At 43.6% G+C, this 23,738-nt stretch overlaps 1 protein-coding gene across 5 annotated transcripts in view; it reads right to left on the reverse strand.

The window, feature by feature from the left end:
* The window catches only part of ltbp1 (latent transforming growth factor beta binding protein 1), a 425,536-nt gene that overhangs the window by 239,946 nt on the left and 161,852 nt on the right, over positions 1 to 23,738 (reverse strand). For 2 of the 5 annotated variants that reach the window (XM_043695510.2, XM_043695509.2), the window contains exons 10-11: positions 8,194 to 8,316; positions 2,897 to 3,061 (exon numbers count right to left, since the gene is read on the reverse strand). The exons of 1 other annotated variant lie outside the window; for it this stretch is intronic. In XM_043695510.2, coding sequence (XP_043551445.2) covers positions 2,897 to 3,061; positions 8,194 to 8,316 — 288 coding nt within the window. The remainder of the gene's footprint in view (positions 1 to 2,896; positions 3,062 to 8,193; positions 8,317 to 23,738) is intronic. 2 more of the 5 variants (XM_043695511.2, XM_043695513.2) reach the window with 2 other exon arrangements.

Genomic DNA, 23,738 nt, shown 5'->3' on the forward strand with positions numbered 1-23,738 from the left:
AATTCTCAGTCTGGGCTGCCCAGAGTCCATTAATACTCTCAAAGGAACCGGCACAATGGAAGTAAAGAGAGGCTTCTTAACAGGTATAGGAAAGACCAGGAAACACAAAGGAGAGCAATGCTAGAGTTAGTGTCGCGAATATACTCCAAAAAAACAAGGAGCAACTCACCTTCCCAGTGTCTGTCACCTCACACAAACCTGTGGTGATTCATTTGGATTGTATGTGGATGCTAAGTAAGTATGGCTTACATTTATAGAGTTCCCAAGGAATAGTGGTATAATAACATTTAAGATGAATACACGCATTTAGTTCAAATATGAGAGGTTCCTTTCATCTCTGAGAAAAGGTAGATTTCCATCCTTGCGGCTGGGCCATACATTATTGAGCTGAGCATGGGACTGTGGGTAGGGTAATGACGGGGTGAAGGCTATGACAGCCACTCTGTCTATTCATCCCAACCGGCCCTGCTCCTGTCCCAGAATTCCCAGCCAGGGTGGGCAAGGGGCGGTGAGCTGTTTACTGAGATTATAACACGAGACCCTAATCAAAGCAAGGGCTCCAGCTCCAGTATCTTTTCGAGGCAGTATGTGTGTGCCAGTGCCTGCAAATAATTTTGTTCAGCACTTTCACTGCGAGGTTGGATATTTTTCCCATCTATATCAAGGAGCTTTACAACTCTCCAGTACACTCCAGTGTGCAACTTAAGCAACAGAGAAAATAAAAATTCATGGATTATGGGAGAAGGACAAGGACTATCTACATTGATCTTGCAAAGATTCTGCATGGATCTGATGGATTGGATGACTTCCAGCTGTGCTGTGTACATTTTATGATTAGAGCCACGCCGCGCTGCACTGTCCCCTTGAGTGGCCGGCAACGGCGTTGCCATGCCACAACAGAATCTCGGCCTACTTCTGTGTCCAGCTCTTCCTTCCTCCAGTTGGATTGCATTAGAATGCACATCACAGATCTCATTAACCACAGCACCCGTTTCTCAGGAATCCCGTTGCAACATGGGAGAAGGTTTTGCAAGTTCAATTGAGGCTGTGATCTACTGAGAGCAGCAAGGGATCTTGGAAATACGGACACAAATAAAGTGGTGGCTCATTAGATACGACAGCTTTTCCAGCAACACATTTTTCCACTCTGATCTCCAGTATCTGTAGTCCTCACTCTCTCCTAGCTCATTAGATATGGGTCATTTACTCCCCTCGCCCTGGCAGTAATTTGTTACAACCAGCCAATGGAGGAGGAGACAAACAAGAGGCAAGGCACACATGTACCCAACACAACCTTTTCTCCCAGATGTCAACATTAGTAATATTACTTCCAATTGTCAGCAGCACAGAGTCACAACAGTCAGCTTAATTTTAAAGAACACACTCCAAAGAAACAGAAAGATGTAAAAGATTTTGCTGTTAATCGAGTATGTGACCGAAATAGTTGGGTTTTTCCCATGAATACACAGTGTCAAAAATCATAAAATCTCCAGAGTGTGGAAGCAGCCATTTGGCTCATCAAGTCTACACCAACTCTCTAAAGAGCATCCCACCCATACGAACCACATCCCCTATCCCTATAATCCTGCATTTCCCATGGCTAATCCACCTAGCCTACACACCTAATGGATACTGTGGGTAATTTAGCATGACCAATCCACCTGACCTGCACAACTTTGGGCTGTGGGAGGAAACCCACGCAGACACGGGGAGAATGTGCAAACTCCACACAGTCACCTGAGGTTGGAATCAAACCCAGGTCCCTGGCGCTGTGACGCAACAGTGCTAACCACTGAGCCTCTGTGCCACCCCATATAACCTGAAAGCTATTTGTGATTAAACACAAACACAGATCAAAATGGGAGCTATGTGGAGTGGTGGGGAGTGGTTTGACGTTTCTCTCTGGAACCTGATCACGATTCCTCGATGTTTCTGCTGAGTGCCGAACTGGATGAGGAGTTGTTCAATCAGACACTCTGTCTGATCACCAGCTGGGCTGTGCGAACTCCAAGAAAGTTTAAATCTGACTGGCCCATTCAGTTTAAAGATGACAGGTGAAATAACAATGGCCAAAAAGGCTTCAAGTGACAAAAATGTGTAGAGATGAGCAGGAATGACGTTATTCTCCCAGCACTTTCTATTAGTGATGGATGTGTGGGAGCTGCATTTCTAAAGGGAGTATGTGGATTACCCATTCCAGAACATTCAAGGCTGCACTCAGCAGCCAGAAACCCTAGTCACAGGATCATCTCCCAACTGGGAGTCAGGAATATAGAAAGGGGTCAAGCACCATTATTACTTTCAAGAAATAATTCCAGATCAGTCATCGCCATTGATCCTTCAACACAGTGTGCACAACTGACAGATGCTTTGACTCATTCCACTGTGTGATTCACAACATTCAGATTCCCTTTTGAAGGAGCGCATAAAAAATACAAACATCACAACAAGAACCATAAATGCCATTCTGAATTAGTCAGTTCCAAACCAGCAAAAGTTAGTCATGTAACAGGATAACAGGATCTCTGAAGGAAGGTGAGTGGATCAGATGTGCTTTTGTGATGACAGTATAACTGCGTGTACCAAATAAAGTGTGCACTTTGGGGGAAAACGGTTTTGTTTTGGAATAAATGAGCTCAAACATTTGTCTTGATCAGCATTTTAAATCTAATTTAAAGGGAGGTGGGGTAAAAGAAACATGGATGGGGTATATCAGCATCTGCCATTCTTAAGTTGTGTAGCAACTACGGTCTAGCAATTAAAATCCTACTCTTGGGTGCCACAGGATACAACAAGCATAACAGTAAAAAGCAGCCAGCAAAGAAAGACAAAAGAGCAGTATCTGTGAAGCGAAAAAAGAAAAAAAAAGTTATTCGCTGGTTTCTGCTGCCCTTACCTGTTCCCAGAATGGGACATTTCTCGCAGCTTGTGCCCCAGGCTTTGCCAACGCTGCAACAGCACATCTGCTTGCTGAGCTGCACAGACAGAGGATGCATGCACTGCTTTCCTGCACTGACAAACCGGTAGCAGGGCCCTTTCTCTTCAATTAAAAGATTTTCAGCTGCAGCAGAGAGAGAAAAACAAAAAAGGGAGGGAGGTTGCCAGAAATGATCTAAGAGAGAAAAAAAAACCTGCAGAAATTCCATCACCAGCTGACAAGGACAGAACAGCAAACAAAGCTAAAAATAAAAACAACATACATTAAGGCGTGACTGTGTGTATATACATATGTGCGCCAACATAGACACATTCGGAGCATCCTTTGTACCAGATTAAAGCCCCACGACATGAAGGATACAGGTTTTACATTGGCAACCATCTGACAATTACATGGAGTGTTAAACCTTATGAAAAGCAACATGCTCTAAGCAATAATAAGCAGGGTGTAAGTATCTTCTCACATGCATCTGTATTAGTACAGCAATAGCTCTAGCATTCAGGAATGGCAGAGAATTTCCATTACGCTCAAACCAAAACAAAATCTTTAAAAAACAAATACAACTAACTCCAAGGTCACTACATTGAAATGACTTTGTCATGCTGGCAGGACAAACCAAATCATTCCCTTTGGCAGGCAATTGAGGCAATTTTCTTCCTCATTCCAATCGGGGTTTGGTTAGTTATAATTGCATTAGACAAACTACATGTGCAGAATGTTTATCTTCTGTTAGATTGTCATTCTTTCTTGACAAACAGGCCCGTGTGGTGCCTAGCTAACATGGGACAGTATGTGCAGTTTAGTCCTACTTTGTCAAATACAATTGAAGTCATTCAGCATTCTCAAAGGATACCAAGCTTAGCCAAAGGAAAAGCTCCACTTTGACCTTTTGCACATCCCATTCCCACAGGATCCTTAAAAAAAGGGAGGTAATTAAATCCTGAAATAGGCTGAATCAGACCTACGGAGCCAAAAACGAATTTTTTAAAAAAGCCTCGTTTTGCAAACATCCAAAACTAGGAATGGTGACATGGCCTCTGCAACAGACTGTGGAGCCAAACACTCCTACAGTTCAGCGTTCAAACCAGGCTCCCTCCACCACAATGGGTTAAAGGAATTTCGGCAGCACAAACAGTCTGTGCAGCCAATGAGATGCAGGCACTCAAAAGGTGTGGCTTCAATTCCCGGCAGAGGGAAAGAGGGTCAAAGCAGAACTGGTACCCACAACTGGCTCCAAAGTGACAGCAGCATTCATTCCACCATCATTGCTGCTACACCGCAGTCAAAGCCACAGCTTAACCCCTCCCCAGTAGTCTTAAATTTTGGGGTGTCTGTTTGCAGAACTTTATGGAGAAGTGGTGAATGCAAACGGTCAACAGGGAAGGCCCAGTCGTGTAGCTATCCACACAACTAATGCCAGGAAGTTTTATGAAGCATCTGCAACAACTACATTGGTGTCAGGCTGATAGTACGTTCTAATCAGTGTTTAGAATAATACAGTTGTTACCACTTAACATGCTGTCTTTGATGCTAATGTCCTTTCACAGCAGATTACCCAGTGTGGAATTTTATACAGGTGCATCCGTAAAATGTGGAATTTGGTTTGAACTTACACTTTGTCCATTTTACATTCGCAGCAGTGTTTAAGAATTAATTCACAACCATAAACTAACCCCAACCCCAGTTATATATAAATATGTTTTTAGTAAGGTTTCACCCAGTGTCCGTGAACATTAATGACATCTTATGTTTTAACGGCGATACAAAAAGAAAACGATTTGACCTGGGATTAAATTGGTTTTTCATGACTTTCTAAAGTTCAAGTATTCAATGCTTTAAGTACTTTGTCTTGGCAGATAGTTGTAATAGTGCCCTGAGGTTTGTAAGCAAGAAGCACAGTATAGTATATGGAGAGGCTGAGCTTATTCTGCCAGTGAGGAACACCCTATTAAAACCTGCATGATAATCTTAAACAACAGCATCTCTTCCTAAGTAACTTGGCTTCTTGCCAATCACTGCTATGTTTTGGCCTACACTGCAAAAGAACACTTATACATGCAACACAGAAGGGAGTCATTTGGCCCATCTTGTCCATGCCAACCCATAGACAGGAAGATACCCTTCCTGCACACAGCCCATAGCTCGGCAGCATACAGTACTTAAGGTGCAGATCCAAGTAAGTTTTAAGAGAGTTTAGGGTCTCTGCCTTCACCACTAAGTCAGGCTGTGAATTCCAGACACCTACCACCCTCTGCTTACAAAAGGTTTTCCTCACGTCCCCTCTAATCCTTCTGCTGCTTAGTTTAAATCTATGATCCCTGGTTTTTGAACTGTGTGCCAAGGGAAACAGGTTCCTCCTGCCTACTCTATTTCTACCCCTCTCAATTTTGTATACATCAATCATGTCAATCCTCAGCCTTCTCTGTTCCAAGGAAAACAACCCCAACCTCTCCAATCTCTCCTCATAGCTGCAATTATCCTGCTCTTCAATGTTCTAGTCAATCTTCTCTGCACTCTCTCCAGAGTATTTCCTGTCATGTGGTCACCAGAACTACACACGACACTCCAGTTGTGGCCTTGCCAGTGTCTTATACAATTCGTCATTATATCCCTACTTCTATATTCAAAACTCTGTCAATGAAGGAGAGCATTCCATATGCCATCTTTGCAACTGTGCACTTGCATGTCACGATCTCCCACTTCATCCACCCCTCTCAGTATATTCCTGTTTATTGTGCATTCCCTTTTAACAGTTTGACCTTCTGGAACGCATTACCTCATCAGAGCTGAATTCCATCAGCCATTTTCCTTCCCATTCCACAATTAGTTTGGAGCTTACAGCTCTCCGCCACACTATCCACTACACGACCAATTTTGTGTTATCTGCATATTTCCCAAGTATGCCCCCCCCCATGTTCAAATCCAAATCATGAATAGTATAAAACAGCAGGGGCCCAGCGCTGGGCCCTGTGGAACACCACTGGATACAGCTTTCCGTTTGTAAGGGCAACCATCGACCATTCCCCTTTGTTTCCTGTCACTGAGCCAACTTTGGATCCAATTTGATGGGCTTTTGCTTTTTTGACCAGTCTGCCATATGGGATCTGAACAAATGCCTTATTAAAATCCATATAGATAGCATCCAGTGCACAACCCTCATCAATCCTCCTTGTCACTTCGTCAAAGAATTCAACTTAATATATAAGGCATGACATTCCCTTAACAAAGCCATGCTGACTATCCCTACTAGACCATGCCTTTCTAATTGACAGTTTATCCAATCTCTCAGGACTGATTCTAACAATTTGCCCACCACTGAAATAAGACTATCTCACCTATAAGAGTTTGGCATTTCCTCTGTGCCCTTTTTAAAAAAAAGAAAAGCACATTTACATTTCTCCAGTCCTCTGGCACCTCACCTGTGTCTGGTGAGGATTGGAAAATAATTCTACAGAGCATCTGCTATTTCCTCCCTGACCTCATTCAACATCCAAGGGAACAATACATCCGGCCCTGGCAACTTATCCACTTTCAAGGATTCCAACTCCTTGAACACATCTTCTCTCGTTATGATTATTTTGTCCAATATTTCACACTGCTCCTCTTGGATTACTATATCCACATCATCCCTTTCTTTTGTGAAAACAGCAATGAAAAATTAATTTAAAATTCTTCCCATACCCTCTGCATCTTCACACACATTCCCTTCCTCATCTCTGATAGGTTCCACTTCTTCCTTATGTATCGTTTTGCTCCTTAAATACTGGTAAAACATCTTTGAGTTTTCCTTTCTTTTGCTCACATTTTTCATGCCATCTCTTTGATTTACTTTTTTTTCACTTGTTCCCTGTACTTTCTATACTCCTCTACGCTATTTGCAGTGTTGAGTTTTTTGTGACTATCATAAGCTTCCTTTTACAGTTTAATCTTCCCCTGTATTTTTCCAGATGAGTTGGTGGGGCGGGGGTTCCAGATTTGGCAGTCCCATATTTATTTTTGAAGGGGGCATGTCTGCTTTGTGCCATGAGGATCTCAGTTTTTCGCACCTCCCTCTGGTTTATCACTGATTTACCCTTTAGCAGTCCTGCCCAGTCCACCTCAGGCAAATTATTTCTAGGATTTATAATATTTACCCTCCCCAAGTTAAAAAAAGACTTTTATTCATGATTTATCTCTGTCCTTTTCCAAATACCAAATCTAACCAAACTGTGGTCAGGAAATGACCAACGTTATTAACGACAATATACCCAGCAAGTTGGAGAAGCTGAAAACCTCTTGTTATCTGACTGTGGCATCAGAATAACTGCTGGTCTATCACGAAGAGTACTTTCTTGTAGAATACATTTTTTCAAAATGTGATGTATCAAGATTTAACCAATGTCTATCTTCCAAGTCAGTGAAGTAAAAATTTGTTTTTTTTGTACAGATATGAATGAGATGTGAAAATTAGGACTGCCCTTCAAAGGGTGAGCCAACTCTTCAGAAACAGACTTAACCTTTGTGGAGACGTAAAATGGGATTGGGTCACAAACGTTGCTGTTAACATAGGCCTTGTTCCATTTTCTATTCCACTGACTTCCTACAAAATGTTCCCATCCACTTCGCCTTCCTGCAAAAAGAATTTCACTCTCCACATCAGTTTTACCCCTGACCCAGAGTCCCATTTATATATCCTTGGGGTGGCATGGTGGCTCAGTGGTTAGCACTGCCGCCTCACTGCTGGGTTCGATTCCAGCTTCGGGTGATTGTTTGTGTGGAGTTTGCACATTCTCCCTGTGTCTGCGTGGGTCTCCTTCGGGTGCTTCAGTTTCCTCCCACAGTTCAAAGGTGTGCAGGCCAGGTGAATTGGCCATGCTAAATTGCCATTGTATTCAGGGGTGCCGTAGGTTAGGTGCATTAGTCATGGGAAATAGGATAGGGGAATGGGTGGGATACTCTTTGGAAGGTCAGTTTGGACTTTTGGGGCCGAATGGCCTGTTTCCACACTGTAGGGATTCTATGATCCGAGTGATTTTCCCTAATGGGTGTGGCAATGTTCCATGACCGAGAGACACCTTGATCTTCAGGGACGGACTGAGAATCATTTTGATTTTTCTTTTCAGCTGAGATTAGGCAACCGGCCTCTGATGAACATGTTTCTAATACTTTACAGAAACCCAACTTTGGAAATGCATGTGCATTGGCTTGAAATTTTCAGGGGCCTAGGGACCCAGTTCCAAACAGGTCCTGGAAAGGTTGTGGTAAACATTACTTACGGACACAGGCAGATTGTGCAGGACCTGGAACAAACCCAGGCTGGCATGTGCACCTATAGCTGCCCAGGGTATTCAGGCATTCTCCATGTAAGCACACCCCTTGGAGTTGGCATTCATTGATATCTACAAAACAAGAAGTAGTATATAAGTGGGCATCTAGGACTGGCAATGACACCATTAATGTGGCATCAACAACTGCTGCATAACTTGGTGGCAATGGAGAAACTTTAACCATCCACAGAAGCGAATATTGGAATCCCACCGCTACACCGTTGCAATTTTGTTGATGCATTCTAACTACTCCTTCGTTCCCCCATAAAGTGTTTGTCATAAATCGTATGTGGTTTCTCCTGCTTCATTGGCACTAAGAACCAGGAAAAAGAAGCTTGTGATATTGGCTTCCAGGCTCCAGCCTACCACTTCCTGGCATTCCTTTGTTTTTCTGTATAATTGTAAGTGGAGTCAGACTGGGAAAAATAGCTACCTAGCAAATAATTTACCAATTTGGTATAAATTGAGGCATGGAACTTTGGTGCCATTTTAGATTTTGGAAAGAAAGAGCAGCCATTTGATAGCTGGACCAAACTGGTTAGAAAATACTGGAAAACGAAAACTTCTGTACAACAATCTCACTTTACTGTCTCCCTCCCTGTGTTTGACAAATTCCATCATTTCGAAAAGCAGGGGCAACCTCGTAATTATGGACCGGTTTTCACTCTAATAATCACTCATGCAGCAGGAAAATAAAATTGTAGACAATTTCAGTCCTGAACTTATCATCCTTCCAAATGTTTGCATAGCTTGGCTCGGATGAACTATATTTCTGGCACCTTTTAGGCTGGCACAGCACGTTTCAGCATGGCGAGAACAGATTCATGTCTGAGTCACACTGCGGTGAAAGCAACAGCATAAAAAGTGAGTGAGCACTGATTTATGGAAAGCTATTCACAGAAATTCCTGAATATATAAGAATTGTCATTTATACTAAATCAAGTTAAATAAAAAAGCACTGTTGAACTCAATTCCATTTTAATGAAGATTTACAAGAAAGTACAAGTCTGTTCCTCTCCTTGGGCTTATTACATTACCTAAAATTGCTAGTTTCTAAGCCTTCAACACTTCCACGTATTTTGTCTGCCTTGAAGTCACCGCTAGCTTGCTTGTGCTCAGTTCCTTAACAAGTTTCTCGTAACCAGTCCCTACTTGGGCATCAGCTCAGTATAAAAGCTGTTATGCATTCTTCACTTTTTGTGTAATATCCAAGGTACTCTGGACAAGTCCGTACCAAATAATGAGCTGGCATCCATCTTTGGACAAGAATTGCCATTTTAAGTAAGAAACAATAAAATGCATTTCACAAACATCCTTAACATGGTATTATGTCCCAAAATGTTTCAAGGAGAACTACCATTAGATCACACAATATGGACCAGGCTGCAACAAGTTTAGTCAACCAGGCAGATTTGAAGTTGTGCTTTTAAGGAGGAAGAGATGTGGAAAGACAGAGAGCTTTAGGGAGGCAATTCCAGAACTGAGAACCTTGGCAACTCAAGGCATCACCACCAATAGCAGCACAATTAAAATGCAGGATGCTCCACAGGCTAGAACCTCAAGCGGTGCCAGGGGCTGGAGGAGACTGTGCAGATGGGGATGTCAGAATTTTTTAATCTAAATCCAATGCTTCAAAATCCCTCATCACCTCATGATTTAACTCAGGGCCATCCATGTGATTGGCAAGTCTCTCACTCTGTTGGAGTTCTCAAATACCAATCCAGTTTGTCATCTCCAAAAGCAAACTGCAAAATGAAAGAAAATGACCTTTTTTTCCCCGTGTAAAGCTTTCTTGGATTACTGGCAATTTTTTTGTTGCCTGTATAAAATAGGAATCACAAGATGGCTGCAGCACAGGGGAAGACCATGTGCCCATCGTAACCTGATCAGCTTTCTGCAGGAAAACTCAGCATCCTGCAAAACTCCTGTTTCCAGCTGCTTAATAATACTCTCAGACTCTGAGTTCTAGATCCTAACCACCCACTATCTTATCAGGGAATTCCCTCATATGGTTAGCACTGCTGCCTCACAGTGCCAGGGACCCAGATTCAATTCCCACCTCGGGCAACTGTCAGTGTGGAGTTTGCACATTCTCCCAATGTCTGCGTGGGTTTCCTCTGGGTGCTCCAGTTTCCTCCCACAGTCCAAAGATGTGCAGGTTAGGTGAATTGGCCATGCTAAATTGCCCATAGTGTTCGGTGCATTAATCAGGGTAAATGTATGGGAATGGGTCTGGGTGGGTTGCTCTTCGGAGGGTCGGTGTGGACTTGGGCCGAAGGGCCTGTTTCCACACTGTAGGGAATCTAATCTAATCTAATCTTAAATTTGTGTCCCTGGTTCCAGACCTTTTCAACAATGGGAATGTTTCACTCTCTTTCCGTCTATCACTCTTTCTTTCTCTCTCTCTCTCTCTCTGACCAATCACCACATGATTTTGAACAGCTCTGTCAAATTTCCTCTCAACCTTCTGTTCTCTAATGACGGCACCTTCTCAAACCTATTGACAGAAACTGAAACTCCTTCGGTCCTGGAACCACCCTCACAAATTTTCGCCACACTCTTCCTAAATCTTTCTAAATCTTCCTAAATTTTCCTGAATTGTTTCACCAATCAGAATTGGACACAATGCGTACAGGAGAGGCCAGCTGCATGGGCTGCTGGGTGCCAAGATGAGCTCTTCAAAAGACCTGGCGTCATGGCCTGGACCTTGTCCCAGTTACAATAAAAATAATAACATGAAAAAATTTCTCTAACTCTCACAATCCATAGGCATGCCAAATAACGCCAGCTGATGCCCTCCCACCCATTCTCCATGGTCACTCATACCATCTATACTATCTGTGACACTTTACCTACCTCCATTGCCCTTTATAGTACCCATGCAAACTTAATGCCAACTCAAGCAAAACTATGAATCCCCAGTCATCTGGATGAGCTGTTATAGCTTGTGCACCAACATATCGCTAACTCACATCAACCCATGCGTTCCCCCCCACCAACTCTTTACCTTTATACCCTCCATAGTACTCTATGGGCAGTCCTCAGAAGCCATGGCAAGATGAAGTTAAGTACGAAGTGTCTATTGAAAATGCCCCTATATATTTTTAAAGTTTGATTGATCATATATATATAAAACCTTTTCAAGTACCACAAAATTAAAATATCTTTCAAGTAATTAATCCCTAGCAAAACAAATACTTGTATTCATAGCACCACATCAAACAAAGCTAATCTCTTTGTAAACACTTGCATTTATTAATCAAACAGTGAGTTTACAGGCTAACCACTGTGATAATGAAAGGGTGTGGAAGTCCTCAAGCTGATGCTGATGTCAACAAGCACTGGACTAGCTCCACTAATTTATTTTTTCAACTGCAGACTGGATTTTTCTTTTCAAAAAGTGGAAGAGTTTGGGATTTTAAATGACTTGACAGCTTGACAGAGCTGGAAAATCGACGTTTCAGGCAAAAGCCATTCATCAGGAATGAGGTTGGGAGCCTCGGGGGTGGAGAGTTAAATGCGAGCGGGGTGGGGATGGGGAAAAGATAGCTGAGTGTGCAATAGGTGAATGGAAGTTGGGGTAATGGTGATAGGTCAGAGAGGAAGGTGGAGCAGATAGGTGGAAGGAAGATTGACAGGTGAGACAGGTCATTAGATGGTGCTGAGCTGGAAGGTTGGAACTGGGGTAAGGTGGGGGGAGGGGAAATGAGGGAACTGATGAAGTCCACATTGATGCCATGAGGTTGGAAGGGCCTGAGGCAGAAAATGAGGCCTTCTTCCTCCAGGCATTGGGTGGTAAGGGAGTGGCAATGGTTTCAATTGATGCCATGGGGTTGAAGGATCCCGAGGCAGAAGATTCTCATCCATCCTCATGACCTGTCCCATCTGTCAATCTTCCTTCCCATCTATCCACTCCACCCTCTTCTCTGACCTATCACCTTCAGCCCCAGCTCCATCCACCTCCCATTTCTCTCTCCACATCCGAGGCTCCCAGCCACATTCCTGATGAAGGGCTTTTGCCCTAAATGTCAACTTCCCTGTTCCTCGGATGCTGCCTGACCTGCTGTGCATTTCCAGCACCACTCTAATCTTGACTCTAATCCCCAGCATCTGCAGTATCCACCTCTGCCCAGCTTGATAGAGCTTACCCACTTCTTACGTACATTCCTCAATACCGTTAACAATCCCAAAGGGCTACTTGACTTCTCTCCACGGATGTCCGACCTCTCTCAGTGGATACCTCCACTGATAGATTCAGGCCTTTTTTTTGCAAGCGTCTAAATCCCACAAAACAGCACTTCCAGAATCGGGGCTCCGATTAAGCTGTTACACCTTTCTATCTTTTTGCCTCTCTTAGTAAAGTGCAGAAACGCATGTTAAATCACTTGAACCATCTCCAGCAATACGTGCACATATGCCCCAGGTCACTGTTTTTCTGCAGCAATTTATTTGTATTAAACTTAATTTACCTTATGCTGCTGATTCCAACAAAATACGCTCTCTTGAGGTCTATCACTATCTTTTTCACAGTTCACTTTATGGCCAAACTTTGTTCCGTCTGCAAATTTTAAAGTGAATTTCTGGGAAAAGTAGGATTACATATAATGTCTGTGACAGAGGGGAGTGCTTGTTTGTTCCTAGTGCTCATTAAATTTTTCAGTGACGCAAATTAAGACACTCTTCAATGACCCTTGATTGTAGCATTGGCCCTTAATTTCCGTAAATTATTGATGGGCTTATTATTCATTGAATCTGGATAATGACGAGGATTTTTCCGAATTGTTTTGGCTGACGGGATGTGTTCATAATCAATGCGCAGCAAAAGCGGAGAGTGCCCGAGGTCGCTTCATAATCAGTAAGAATAAACCAGCTTGAAATCACAATGCAAGGGTTTGTGGCTCCACTGTTTTGCTCAGAGTCCTGTCTTGTGGATGGTAAATTCAACAAAACTTAAGGGTCCTTTTGGTTCACAAGCTTGGATGAACAAATGTCCACTCAAATGCCACATTTTGCAGAATTTTTCTCTGAAATTAATGAGCACAGTGTACTTCCCTTCACTGAGAGGATTCGACGGAGTTCAAGATAGTCTCGAGTTCCCTCATTTGGCATTCCTACTGTTTAACTACAAGGTTTTTAATGAGACCAAAGGCACTTATCAAATCAAAAAGGCAATAATCCTGACTGCAGCCAGATAATCATAAACACACATTTCAAAGGGCCATTTATATTAATGACCCATAATAATAAGCACCATGATTTCTGAAAGATTACTTAAGTAAACTCGCTGATGCTCTTTTGACCAGAAAGGTCATGACCTTCCCTTCCTCTGCCGACAGCAGTAAAATTTGTCTTCAAAGTATAAGCTGCTCCTGTTTAAACTGACCCAGGTGACGAAAGAACATTTCAGTTACATTTAGAGGGACTTCCCATCGTTTAAACAAGATTATTTCTCAGTCACACGTACTGAAGGACAAAAACCACCATAAAGGTTGGGGGATCTTACTCCCGACTCTCTCTCCCCAAACCTCCCACCCTTCATCCTAAGTTCCTGCTGAAATTGCTGTTGCCAAAACTCTTCCAGCTCAGAGCAATTATTTCCCAGTGACTTTATCATCAAAGCAGCTATAACTTGGCAACAGAAATTGGTTTCTGGAAGAGTCAGTAATGATTTTCTTCTAGATGAAGTAAATGCTCAAGAATGTGTCTGTGTGTGAACGTGCACATGTGTACATGTGTGTGTATGTTTGTGTGCATGCATGAATGAGCATGTGCATGTGTATTTGTGTGTATGTGTGCAAGTGTGTGTGTGTATATGCGTGTTTGTGTGCGAGTGAATGAGCACGCTCATGGATGTTTGTGTGAATGTGTGCAAATGTGTTTGCATGTGCGTTTGTGTGCAATGGCGAGTGTGTGTTCTTTATGTGTATGTGTGTGCATGACTGCATGTGTATGTACAAATAAGTGTCAGCGTGTGTGAGTCTGAGTGAAGTGACTGATTGAACATGTGTGTGTGAGTGTACGTGAGTGTGAGAGTGTGTCAGGCTGTGTGTGATTCTGTGTGTGTGAGTATGATTGTGAGAGTGTGGGTATGAGAGTCAGAGTGTGTGTGTATCTTGTAACTATTTCAGAATTGTGTAAAGCACCAACAAGATTCAATACAAACTCGCTGAAGCACTTTTGACCAGAAAGGTTAAAAATGTCTGTGCATCATCTGCATAGAGGGGTCTTCATGCACTGAAGAATCACAGAACCATTACGGTGTCGGAGGCCATTCAGCCCATTGTGTCTGTATCAGCTCTCTAAATCATCATTTCCCTTAGGACTATTCTCCTTCCAATTCCCACCCTCTGCTTATTGTTCCTTTTAAAATGACAGCTTGATCAACTTGTGGATGCCTTAACTCAATCTACCTCTATCCTTCTCTGAGGCAGTACAAGCCAGCCTCCAACTACTCGTTACGTGAAAAAAGCTTCTTCTCATCTTGTTTTCTTTTTAGTTTAAATCAGTGCCCTCTCGCTCCTGGTCCTTTCATGACTGGGAACAGTTTCTCTGTATTGTTGCTGTGCAGACCCATGATGATTTTGAAGACTTCTACCATGACTTTTCGCAAGCTTCTCTTCCCCAAGGTAAAGAACCACAACTTCTCCCTCCATGACCATTTGCTTCAGGCTCCCCATGTGGGAATGTAAGGAGGGAGCCAGGCCGGACACTTGCCGAACAAGGCTGGCAAAACAACCTTTCTGGAGCTAGCCTTCTGATTGGCAGCCTGTGAGCTCACCACCCAATTAAGAGCCTTCAGTGAATCTAAAACAGAAATTACTGGAGAAACTCAGCAGGTCTCGCAGCATTTGTAGAGAGATGGAGCCTGGGGCAAGGGAAAGACAGTGAGGCAAACAAAGGGATGGATGATGGTAAGTTGGAGTATCCATCCCTACTTTAGCCTAACGGTCTCTCTTCTCCCTCTGGGCTCATCTCCCCCTATTGCTCAATCCTTTACTACCCCTGTCTTCATACATACCACCTTTTCTGAGCTATTACTAGTTCTGAAGAAGGGACACTGGATCTTAAATGTTTAACTCTGCTTTCTCTCCACAGATGCTGCTAGACCTGCCACGTTTCTCCAGCCATTTCTGTTTCGGTTTCAGGTTTCCGGCCTAGGCAGATCTTTGACAGGCTCTTGACATCACCCACCAGCCTCAACAGGTTCAGGAGGCCAGCCAGAGTGGCTGGTGCTGCAGAGGTATGGAGAGGATCATAAGGGCACCACAACACAGGCACTCTCATTGACCTGAACAGCAGAAATCAAACTAATAGGATCCAGCCTGGTTAGGACCTTACAATTGGCAAGAACATGTCTTCACTCTTGTGACTTGGAGTCTCCAGCTCCAGCGTTCTCCCCAACCCTGTCGGCGACAGCAACACAGACTCCACGAAGAGGAGGGGCTCTCCAATGCCCAGGTAATGACCACAAGCTCAAATCTGCTGGATCTATCCAGCCAGTTGGGAATGACATCACCCAGGGATAGGGATGGTGATGGTAGTGTCTGGGACATTCTCTGTAAGGTCTGATCCTATGAGAATGACTACGTCAGGTTGTTGCTTCACCTCTCTGTGGGATAGCTCACCCAACAAGCCTCCAGATGTCAGTAAAGAGAGTTTGATAGGACTGCGTTGGCCATTGTCATTTCTGCTGGTTTGGCCAGTTCCATGGCTTGCTCAGCCATTTCAGAAGGCAGCAGATCAGAGTCTACCACCTTTCTGTGGGTCTGGAGTCACGGTGCAGGCCAGACGTTGGTGGCAGGTTTCCTTCTCTAAGGGGCATTAGTGGAACCATATGGTTTTTATAACCATATTAAACTACCTTTTACGTCCCGAATTGAAGTCAAATATCACCATCTGCCATGGTAGGATTCAAAACCAGGTCCCCAGAATATTACCTGTGTCTCTATATTAATACTGCAGTGATAATACCACTCGGCTGTCACCTCAGTAATTATCACCCATGTTGTTCTCGTTCTTTGTCAGTCAATATTTCTCCCCAGTTTCCCTCCCTTGTCATCACTTTGGCACGGAGGTGACTGTGGTTAGAGGCTCCCACCTTGGCAGCGTTTAATACTCTCACCAAAGGGCTGCTGATCATCAGTGAGGCGAGTAACCACTGTCAGACTGTGACACAGATGACCTCCTGCACACGGATAACTGCTCACTCTGCACCGTGTGCGCAAGTTACTCTCAGTCCCTTCAATACTGCAAAATGGAGACTCAGTCTGTCCTTGAATGTTATCAAAGAAAACTCATATAAACCCACGAGACTGGTCAGTGAAATACTCCACTCCCATGTGTTAAAGGTAAGATCTTGGAACATATTCAGCATTTCCCACACTTTGGTAGCCGCCTCTCCCAAGAAGTCGCCACTGTCGATGACATCCCAATGTCAGGTGCACCAGCTCAGCCTCCACCACTCTTCCCCTACGACAGCAGTGAGTGTGTGACAGCTAAGAACTCTGCAAGTCAACAAAAGTCCCACATGTACCACCACAATGACTGTGTAAGAGTGAAGTATACGAACCCAAAAGAAACTCCCCCCAGAAAAGCCTGCTCCACCTCCCCCTGATTCAATGGGGAGATTGTTGTACAAACCCCACTAGCGTCTGAAACCAGCTCCACAAACAGTCAGAAAAGTCTCCTGAAACATCAGCTACAATCTGTGCCCAAATGGTTGAGAGAGGTGATGGTGAGCTAACCTCTCAAATACTGCAGTGGTCTAAGGACACACACAGAGAGGGAATTCGAGCCACAGTGAAGGAACGGTGATTTATTTCCAAGTGAGGATAGTGTGTGGCTTCAAAGGAGACTTGCAGGTAGTGATGTTCCCATGTATCTGCTGCCCTTGCTTTTCTAAGTGGTAGAGGTCACCGATTTGTAAGGTGCTGTTGAACGATCCTGGTGAGTTGTTACACTGTACCTTGTAGATGGTACATACTGCTACTGCACAGCATTAGCAGTAAAGGAAGTGAAGGTAATGGATGAGGTGTCAATCAGGCGGGCTGCTTTGCCTTGGATGGTTTCAAGCTTCTTAAGTGCACCCATCCAGACAGATAAAGAACATTCCATCGCACTGTGACTTGTACCTGTATTTGGTGGACAGTTACTGGAGAGTCAGGAGGTAAATTAATTACTGCAGGATTACTAGCCTCTGACCTGCTCATGTAGCTATTTATATGGTTGGTCCAGTTCAGCTTCTGGTCAATCCCAGGATGTTGATCGTGGGTGATTTAGTGATTATAATGCCATCGAATGTCATGGGTGATGGCTAGATTCTCTTTTGTTTGAGATGGCTATTGCCTGGCACTTGCGTAATATGAATGTTACTTGACACTTAACAGACCAGGCCTGAAACTGTCCAGCTAATGCAGGATGTGGACACAGACTTCTTCAGTCTCTGAGGAACCGAGAATGATGCTAAATATTGTCCAATTATTGGCAAACATCCCCACATTGGGTGTTATGATGGGGGCGGGGGGGGTAGAAGGTCATTAATGCAGCAGCTGAAGGTGGGTGGGCTGAACACACATCCTTTCCACTGCTCCTGCAGTGATGCCCTGTGACTGAGATGATTGACCTCCAACATTCACAACCACCCAGCTTTGTGCCAAGCATGACTTCAATCAGCGGAGAGCTTTTCCCCTGATCCCCGTTCACGCCAGTTTTGCTAGGGCTTCTTGATGGAGCAAAAGTGTGGAAAATCTGTCTTTATTTTCACAAAGGGCTTAATCTGGACCGTGAAACTCAGTCAGCTACCAGATAAATCTAGCAATGAGCTAATCAAAAATGAGAAGCAGCTGCTGTGAACTAAAATTGGTGCATTCTTTCCTCATGCAGAATTTAGCATGTATGATGCTGCATTTCCCAATTCATGGTCAATGAAAGAGCACACAGGCATTTTTCAGAGAAAGCCACTTCATTACAAGATGAAGAGAGAAGGGGTGCAGTCAAGGTGCCACGATGGCATCTTAAGGTGTATGAGTGATGAGACTGTGTCAGTTTTGAATACCACCCAAACCCATTGAGTGTTCTACACCCTTGGAAACACAGCAAACCATTTTCTGCTCTATAATAAGCACACAACTTCTTCCATAGCCCCTTCCCTCACCAATAACTAAGGTTTCTGCTTACATTAGCTGCTTGACTTGAGACCTCCATCGCTCCTACCAGCTTTCCACTCAACCCGCCAAGTCTCACTGGTTGGTTTCACATCGACGCAGAGGATGTTTGAAAGGGATTCCATAGGAAAATCAATACTGACTGGTTTGTCAAATGTTGTGCTCAATATCCAAACATTAGCAAGGCGCAGCTACAGGGCCAGGCAAATATAATCAAAAACAAAGCTCACAATTGAAAAAGAAAATAACACAAGGAAATTTTAGCTCATATCATGTAGCTTTGCAGCTTGTATATTCACTGAAGTTGGAGGTTATTGCAGTGTTAGTGATGAACATGCAGCAGAAGAAGTCACACAATAAGTGAAGCATATCGATGACTAAACGTACATCTAATGATTCAGGTAATGAAAGTGCTGAAAGCGGAGTATTTCATTGCTTTCCCAGAGGATCCTCACTTTATGGAGGAAATTCACTGCTCTCTGTAACCTTTCAAATGCTTTAAGTTGTTTCAGAGCTTTACAGGAACAATTAAATGCCAAGAAGAATTTATTCATACAGATTGTTGAAAGTCTGAAGAACATTTCATATTCACATGTTCTGCCAATTTTCTGTTTCGACTAAAATCTGCTTGAAAATGCCAAAAGAATCACAGAGGAGTACAGTGACAGTAGAGACTTGATGGTCGAAGGGACTGTTCTCTGATGTATAATTCTATGGAGCTGATTTTTAATTTTTAACATTTTTACCAAGTTGCTGTGAATATGGAGAGAAAAAAGACTATGTTTTGGGTTTGGAGGAGCCGGTGTTGGACTGGGGTGGACAAAGTTAAAAATCACACAACGCCAGGTTATAGTCCAACAGGTTTATTTGGAAGCACTAGCTTTTGCAGCACTGCTCCTTCATCGGGTGGTTGTGGAGTGTAAAATCATAAGGCACAGAATTTATAGCAAAGATTTACAACTGATGCAGCTGAAATTATATATTGTAAAATACCTGGACTGTTTGCTATCTCATCTTTTAGAATGACCATGTTAGTTTCTGTTCTTTCATATCCAAATCCCAGAACAATTTTTAAAATAGTTCTTCAGGGGAGCATTGCCAAAGACCTACTGAGTTTCTCCAGCAATTTCTGTTTTGTTTGAGATTTGCATCTGCAGTTCTTTGTTTTATTATATAATTGGAGTGTGCTGTCTGGAGGAATGGTGAAAGCAGATTTGAGTGTAACTTCCAAATGGAAATCGGAAATACAGTTGAGAAGGAAAACATTGTAGATTTATCGGGAAAGAGCAAGAGAATTGGACTAATCTTTCCAAGAGCTGGCAAATAATCTCTATTTAGAGAGAAGCTAACCATCTCCCCTTGCAGTCAACAGTCTGATCCTTAATAGATTCCCTCCCATTAACATCCAGGAGGTGTACCACTGACCAATAACTGAAGAGGACCAGCCAGTGACTACAGGAGCTGTTCAGAGGCTGGGAATAATTCACCCTCTGATTCCTCAAGTCCTGTCCAGCATCTAAAATGCACACATTAGGAGTGTAATGGAACACTTCCCACTTGTCTGGATGGGTGCAGCTCCAACAATACTCAAGGGGCTTGGCATCATCCAAGGTAAAGCAGCCCATTTGATCAGTAATGTTTCACATTTATTGTCTCCAACACTAGTGCAGAATGGTTACAGTGTGCACCCACTGATGGATAGACTATAGCAACTTGCCAAGATTCCTTCAGCACCTTCTAAAACCCACATCCCTAACCCCTAGAGAAACAACAGCGTTAGACACAGGGGAACAAGCTCTCCAAGTCACACACCATTCTGACTCGGCACTATATCACCAATCCTCAACTGTTACATGGACAAATTCATGCAAGTCTCCCCTAACAGCACTCTCTGTGTCCCTACAGCACATGGACTACTTTTATCCATTCATCGAAGGTGTTGCCACTGGCTAGGCTAACATATATTGCCCATTGGAGCGGCTGAAGTAGGCGGTTCACAACCCACCATCTTCTCAAGGGCAGTCACAGATGGGTAATAAATGGCAGTTTTGACTGAACTGCTTACAGCTCAAGAATGAGCACAGTGGCTCAGTGGCTAGCACTGTTGCCTCACAGCGCCAGGGACCCAGGTTTGATTCCAGCCTTGGGTGACTGTCTGTGTGGAGTTTGCACATTCTCCCTGTGTCTGTGTGGGTTTGCTCTGGTTTCCTCTAACAGTCCAAAGATGTGTAGGTTAGGTGAATTAGAGGTGCTAAATTGTCCATAGTGTTCAGGGATGTGTAGGATAGGGGAATGGGTCTGGGTGGGCTACTCTTCAGAGGGTTGATGTGGACTTGTTGGGCCAAAAGATCTATTTCCACACTGTAGGGATTCTATGATAAGAATGATTTTTTTTTAAATCCCTAACTTTCCCCCTCAATCTTTTATCACTGTGTCCTCTGGTCTGACAGCTCCCTGCCAGTAGAACAAGTTTCTCCCGATCTACTCTATCAAAAGGCTTCATGATTTTGAAAACGTCGATTAAATCTTGAGTTGGCAGATCGTGGCTTGCTGGAGTGCTGGACGGGTCATTGGGAGAGACTCAGCTATTCATAATTGCCCAGTAATGACTTGCACATAGAGGCAGAGTGATGGATGTAAATTTGCTGATGATTCAAAGCTAGGTGGGAACTTCAGGTGTAAGGAGGACACAGACTGCAAAGAAATGAAGACAGGTTAAGTGATACAAGATGGCAAATGGAGCACAACATGGGGAAGTGTGGGCTTATTCATTTTGATCGTAATAAGAGAAAACAGAATAATTGTAAAAGGCTTGAAACTTGTAAAAGCTGATGTTCAGAGAGACTTGGGTTTCCTCATAAAAGAAGTGCACATCTTGCAGGTGCAGTGAGTAAATAGAAAGGCAGGTGGATTGGAGTACATAAATAAAGAAGCCTTGCTATAATTGTACAGGACCTATCTATAATACTGTGCAATACTGGTCTCCATATTGGAAGAATGATATACTTGCAATGAAACAAATGACACAAGGTTCACTAGATTGGTCCTTGAGCTGACAGGGCTATCCTGTGACAAAAGGCTGAATAAATTGGGTTTATGTCCTCTAGAGTTTAGAGGAATGAGAGGGAATCTCATTGAAACATTCCAAATGCAGAAGGAACTGAGAAATGGTAGATATTGAGGGATTGTTGCCGGTGGCTGTCGAACAGTCTCAGGACAAGGGAATGATCATTTAGGAATGAGATAAGCAGAGATTCTTTCAGTCAAAAGCTTGTGATCATTTAGTGTGGTGGGTGCTCCATCGTTCTATATATTTAAGACTGGGGTCGACAGACATTTGATCTCTTGGGGAGTTGGGAACATCAGGAAAGTAGAGTTGAAACCCAATATCAGCCACGATCATACTGAACAGCACAGCAGGGTCAACAGGCCTGCTCTCAGCCCTTGTGGTTTCCAGTGCAAGAGTCCATTACAACCTGGGGTACAAGTCAGCTCCCCAGCTTTCTTTACATTATTAATGACGACAGAAGCAGCAGCAGACACTCTGGTCCCAGCACTGCGACTGACAATGGGTCTGTTGCCGATTGGAATATATACATAGCTGGAGTCTTTGTACAGGCTAATCCAACAATGTCACTCAAAACCTGGACCAGTATTATCACGCAGCAACGTGATATAATATAAAAGCAGGGTAATGGAACTAAATTGTAGCACTTTCAGAGAGTCAGCTGAGAAACCTAAATGCCTCTTTCCACACTGTTATTATATCCCAAGCCTAAAAAGGCTGTTGAAGAATGAATGCCCATTGAAATTCATGAGCATCTTCTACATGTGTGAAAGATTACTGAAACCAGATCTCCCTGTCCTTCCCAGTGTGGCATCTAGCCAGGTAAGTGCAGGATCCGCAAGCATTAAGTACTGTGCTTTGGGTTAAACGTTTCAAATTTACCCTTGTCTCACAAGTGACCCCTCGTGTTTACTGCTGGGGGTGACTGTTGCTCCCTGTAAACGTTACTCAGGTGCTGGGGCTCCAATTCCTGACCGTGAGGCATGTAATGAAATGAATGTTACGGTCGCTGCGACTTTCAATGTTCCAAACTTTCCAGATGCACTGGCTCAGTGCATCAGCTGCGAATCGATACAACAACAATGCAACCATTCCTGGATTAGACAAGATGCATAATCTCACTTGGAAAGGACGATAAAACCAAGAGGCAAGTCCCTGCTTCTCATATGAACACAGCTAGGTTTTGTGTTTGCAGGGAGCACAGAAATCAGAAAACTGCAATGAGACCTTACTTTGAGGAAATACCTAATTGTCCACGGTCTAGTTATTAGTCAGTTTAAGCCTTTTTAATTAAAAGATCATGCTTGCAGACTGAGCTGAACCAGGGCACAGCCAGTCTGTGAACTTTCCAGTCGGTGCACAGTGCTGAGATTTACTCTCAGACAACCAGCAGATGGATTTTTTTTTAAAAGAGACAGCTCTAAGTTCTGCTGTGCAGACCGATTTACAGAATGTTGCTGAGGTGTTTCAATCACTGAGCCTTTCTGCCCGATTCTGCAATGCCAGCTGAAGACAACTCACTGAGAGTGTACCGCTGGTTACAATGGCCCTGTACTTTGTCTTCGTGGCCAGGGTCTGAAGGGATACCTTTTACACTCTTAAAGGCTGAGTTGCATTCCAATCGCATTTTCCTGCTCCTCGGATGCTGCCTGACCTGCTGTGTTTTTCCAGTACCACTCTAAACTAGATGGTGATCCATTTATGAGGAGAAAGTGAGGACTGCAGATGCTGGAGATCAGAGCTTAAAAATGTGTTGCTGGAAAAGCGCAGCAGGTCAGGTAGCATCAAAGGAACAGGAGAATCGACGTTTCGGGCATAAGCCCTTCTTCAGGAATCCCATTCCAAGGGCTTAAGCCCGAAATGTCGATTCTCCTGTTCCTTTGGTGATCCATTTATGCCTACTCTCAGCTTCCTGATAGCTAGCCAAGCCTTTTAGCATGGTGAGCTTTTATTTTATGCAATAACTTTTGATGTGGCACCTTATGAAGTGCTTTCTGAAAATCTAACCACAGGACAATCGCTCCCTCCCCTTCATTCACAGCACATTCACTTCCCCAAAGAACTCCAATAATTTGCTTCCACTTGATTTCCCGATCACACAGAGTCAATAAAGTGGGGCGCTGGAAAAGCACAGCAGACCAGGCAGCATCCAAGGAGCAGGAGAATCGACATTTCAGGCTTAACGTTTCATCAGGGCTAGGGAGGGGAAGGCAGCTGAGAAAGAAATAGGGGAGAGGGGATGGGGCCGGGGGGAAGGCAGGAGG

This window comes from Chiloscyllium plagiosum, unplaced genomic scaffold (genome assembly GCF_037043375.1).
Source record: "Chiloscyllium plagiosum isolate Xiang-an unplaced genomic scaffold, Cpla_swu_hap1 HiC_scaffold_10, whole genome shotgun sequence".
NCBI lineage: Eukaryota > Metazoa > Chordata > Chondrichthyes > Orectolobiformes > Hemiscylliidae > Chiloscyllium > Chiloscyllium plagiosum.